At 45.9% G+C, this 4,122-nt stretch overlaps 1 protein-coding gene across 1 annotated transcript in view; it reads right to left on the minus strand.

Annotated features, from left to right (window-relative positions):
- The window catches only part of LOC109957428 (transcription termination factor 1), an 11,303-nt gene extending 7,187 nt beyond the window's left edge, over nt 1–4,116 (minus strand). The window contains exons 1-7 of the mRNA XM_020595319.1: nt 3,621–4,116; nt 3,305–3,514; nt 2,761–2,885; nt 1,651–1,836; nt 1,364–1,442; nt 1,155–1,279; nt 1–181 (exon numbers count right to left, since the gene is read on the minus strand). Of these exons, the coding sequence (XP_020450975.1) occupies nt 1–181; nt 1,155–1,279; nt 1,364–1,442; nt 1,651–1,836; nt 2,761–2,885; nt 3,305–3,514; nt 3,621–3,913 (1,199 nt within the window). The 5' untranslated portion in view covers nt 3,914–4,116. The remainder of the gene's footprint in view (nt 182–1,154; nt 1,280–1,363; nt 1,443–1,650; nt 1,837–2,760; nt 2,886–3,304; nt 3,515–3,620) is intronic.
- Nucleotides 4,117–4,122: the final 6 nt, after the last annotated feature.

Raw genomic sequence — 4,122 nt, forward strand, 5'->3', positions numbered from 1 at the left:
CACTGGCTCCAGGATCTGGTCCCGACCTGATGGCTGATCTCCTTCCACGGGAGGTTGAGGTACAGCTGCTCTCTGCTGAGACTCTCTGAAGGATTCTGCTGGACCAGGACCTCCAGGTGAGCCTTCAGAGCTTGCTTCAACCTGGACTCTTCATCTGTGCTCCACAGCCCATGACGTTTAGCTGGACAGCCATACACAAACATCAACATAGGTTCAACTGTTTTACCCCTAAACCAATGGACGTCTGTCAAATCTGTCATTGTTCAGTGACATCAGTGCCATTCCAAATGCCAGCAGTAGGTTTTCATGGTCAAGCAGTCGTATTATGAGGGTCACACTATCATGGAAATGTCACTTTTATGGCATTATGGGGACTGGTGGAGGTCCACTCTCTAGCTTAAATGGGTTAGTAGGAGACAGTGTGATGAAATCTATGTTGAGGAGATTTCCTGAGACCGTAACAGTGAAAAAATTGAAACATAGCTACATCTGCTTTGCAGCAATTTCTCATCTTTGTCATTGAAAGGTTGGAGCAAATGTGCAGAGGAGATACTGTACATGTGCGACTGTTTTAACACTGTGGTGGTGTGCTGTAGTTTAGAAACTGCCAGTTCTTAGTAAAGTCACAAAAAGAAACAGAGTTTAAAATCCTTCTCCTAACATACAAAGCCCTTAATGACAAGGCTCCATCGTATCTTAAAGACCTCGTAGAGCCTTATCATCCTAACAGAGCACTTCGCTCTCAGAGTGCAGGTTTACTTGTGGTTCCTAGAGTCCACAGAAGTAGAATGGGAGGCAGAGCCTTTAGCTATCAAGCTCCTCTCCTATGGAACCAACTCCCAGTCTCAGTTCGGGAGGCGGACACCCTCTCTACCTTTAAGATTAGACTTAAGACTTTCCTTTTTGATAAAGCTTATAGTTAGGGTTGGGTCAGGTGACCCTGAGCCTTCCCTTAGTTATGCTGCTATAGGCCTAGGCTGCTGGGGGGCCCCATGATGCTCTGAGTTTCTTTCTCCTCCCCTCCTCTCCTCTCCTCCCTCCTCTCCCCTATTGTTGCTCTCTACAGGTCTGTTTCACAGACCGTCAGTGAACTCCAGTGTCCAAGGTCAAAGGTCAGGGTTTTGGGTCCACAGTTCAGATTTCAGCGTGTTTACCGATGTGGGCAAAGCGTTTCTGTAAGGCGTAGATGCTGCGATCCATTTTTTCAGCGATTGTTTTCCAGTCATTACCATGGAGGTTGTGAAACTTCATCAGAGCATCGACCTCCTCTGGTGAGAACCTGAAAGAAGACACATCACAGACGGTTCAACGGGCAGAGACGCAGAGGATTCGCCTCTGAAAATCTGATGACTTGATCTCTGACCTTCCCAAGTGGTTCCTGCTGTCAAAAAGCCTCTTGGCTCTGGTGTAAACCTGTTCACACGTCCGAGGGATCCCCTCAGCTGAGAGACAGACAGGTGAGGAGAGAGACAGGTGGAGATGCTGTTTCTTGTAACACTGTTGACTACTCACTGACAGTGACTTTTAATTTGACCCAACTTTATTTTAATTTTACGACTTTAGATCAGAAAACAATCCAGTCCGCCTCCAGCTGGAGCATCACACCTGATTCTGATGGACCGCTGATGATGATGATGTGTGTTTACGTACCAATCTTCTCCAGGAAGCGATGTTTTGCTTTCAGGCTCCTGATCTGCACCTCATGCTCTTTGTACCTCTGAGGAAACATAAGTTGATCGGCCGAGGTGATGCCTGTCAGAGCCAGGAAGTTTGCAATGTTCTCTCTGATTTGTTGATTCTCCTCCTGAGTGCACCGCCCGTGACGCAGAGTCACACCTAGAGGAACAGGTGTTTAAGTGTCAGTACCCAGCTGTTGAAATAATACTCAGCAGCACTGTATCAGCAGTAAAGTCCTTCAAGTTCCTGGGCTCCACTATCTCCCAGGACCTGAAGTGGACGTTCAACATCAAGACCATCACCAAGAAGGCACAGCAGAGGATGTACTTCCTGCATCAGCTCAGGAAGTTTGACCTGCCCCAGGAGCTGCTGATACAGTTCTACTGAGGAATCATCAAGTCTGTTCTCTGCAACTCCATCAGTCTGGTTCTCTCAGAAACAAAACAAGTACAGACTTCAACTGGAAGTCAGGACTGCAGAAAAAGTCACTGATGTGAGCCTGCCCTCTATGGAGGACCTGTACACCGCACAGGTCAAAAGGAGGGCAGAGAGGATCACTACTGACCCCTCACACCCTGGACACAATCTGTTTAAACTCCTCCCCCCTGGATGGCGTTACAGGTCACTGTGCACCAAGAAAACCAGGCACAGAGACAGTTTCTTCCCCCAAGCTGTCACCCTGATGAACACTTAACTATGACTGTATAACAAAATGGCAACCCTCAGTGCAAAACCTTGTAAATATACTTTTGTATATATTTATCTGGAAAACTGCATCTACACTGTGTGTATATATTTCCATATTTATAAATACTTTATTTTCCTAATGAACAGCTTCTTTTCTTGTTCTCTCCATCTTCTTGTTGCCTTATGGAAGAACACTGTACAGACTCACTGAGCCACTATACCAGAGTCAAACTCCTCGTGTGTCCAGCACACCTGGCCAGTAGAGCTGGTTCTGATGTCTTCTTGTTTCATCTTAGCTAGAACTTTACTTACTTTTTACTGGGTTTTGGAACCCATTTACTTTGAGTGTCATTACTGGTGCCCTGTTCAAAGTGCTGTCTGTAATGTTTGCAGTACCTTGTTGTTTGAAGTGTCTGAAGCGCTCTAGATCGTATTTCAGCAGTTTCCTGATCTGATCAAGTGATTTCTTTTTGACATCTGGGACAAACTCCTCCAGCTCTTCCACCAACAGCCGGTTTGACCTGACAACACGACACACGATAACATTACAATCTGAAAACATTATGACTTTAATCATAATACATTTGACCTGCGGGGAACAACAGTCCTGTGTTGAACTGTTTCATCAGTCTCGTGTTACTGCTGATAACCCGAGGAGGACGAGTGCCCGGCCACAGCCTGCAGCTGCTGTTACACCGTGTTCTGTGAGCAGCAGTGCAACAACCGGCTCACCTGTACCCGATGCTCAGTGCATCGTGCAGCAGATACTCACTGGACTGATACTGGCTGAATGAGAAAGCAGAATAAACCCTGTAGTGACTCATGTCTCGATCATTTCAAAGCTGAAGCACTTGAAAAAGGTTTATTGTAACAAAGTTTCATCTTCATTTATCAGACGTTACTCTGGAGATCAAGAAAAATAAGAATCAGAAGAACTCACTCATCCCCCTCTGCTCCTCCTTTCCGTCTCTTCTCTCTTTTTCTTTCTGTCTTCCTCTTCTTTTCCACAGTCTCTCCTTCCAGTGACATCCCCACCACCACACCTACATCTTTCTCTTCTTCCTCTATCTTGGTGCTGGAGTCTGTTTGTATCATGCAGTGCCGTGTTGATATACTGACAACTTCCTGCTCACTCAGACTTATCTCATCGCCAGAGAGAGAGAGCTTGTATGAGGGCAGATGAAACATATTTACAGTTCTGAGTGTAAAATGATGTCTCATTTATCTATGAATACTTTTTCTTCTTCTTCTTCTTCTTCTTCTTTTCTGTCACACTGGTATCTACAACGCTATCCTCCGCTTCATCCTCCTGTAGCTCCTTTCTCTTCTTCTTCTTTTCTGTCACACTGGTATCTACAACGCTATCCTCCGCTTCATCCTCCTGTAGCTCCTTTCTCTTCTTCTTCTTCTTCTTTTCTGTCACACTGGTATCTACAACGCTATCCTCCGCTTCATCCTCCTGTCGCTCCTTTCTCTTTTTCTTTTTTTTCTCAGTAGAAGCAGGTGGAAGGCCGCCCTCCTGGTTCCTCCTCTTTTTATATTCTGTCATATTAGTTTCTGTGACAACGTCTTCCACCTCCTCCTCCGTCTCCCTTTTCTTCTTCTTGGTAGGAGTAGGAGGAAGGCTGACCTCCTCCTGGCTCACCCTTCTCTTCTTTTTCTCCTGTTCCTCTGTTCTCTGAGATGTGTCAATGTTGACAGGTAGAGGGCATTCCTCCAGAACCTGCGACCTCCTCTTCTTCTTCTTAGGTGAGGGAA

This window comes from Monopterus albus, unplaced genomic scaffold, assembly GCF_001952655.1.
Source record: "Monopterus albus unplaced genomic scaffold, M_albus_1.0 scaffold26.1, whole genome shotgun sequence".
Lineage (NCBI taxonomy): Eukaryota > Metazoa > Chordata > Actinopteri > Synbranchiformes > Synbranchidae > Monopterus > Monopterus albus.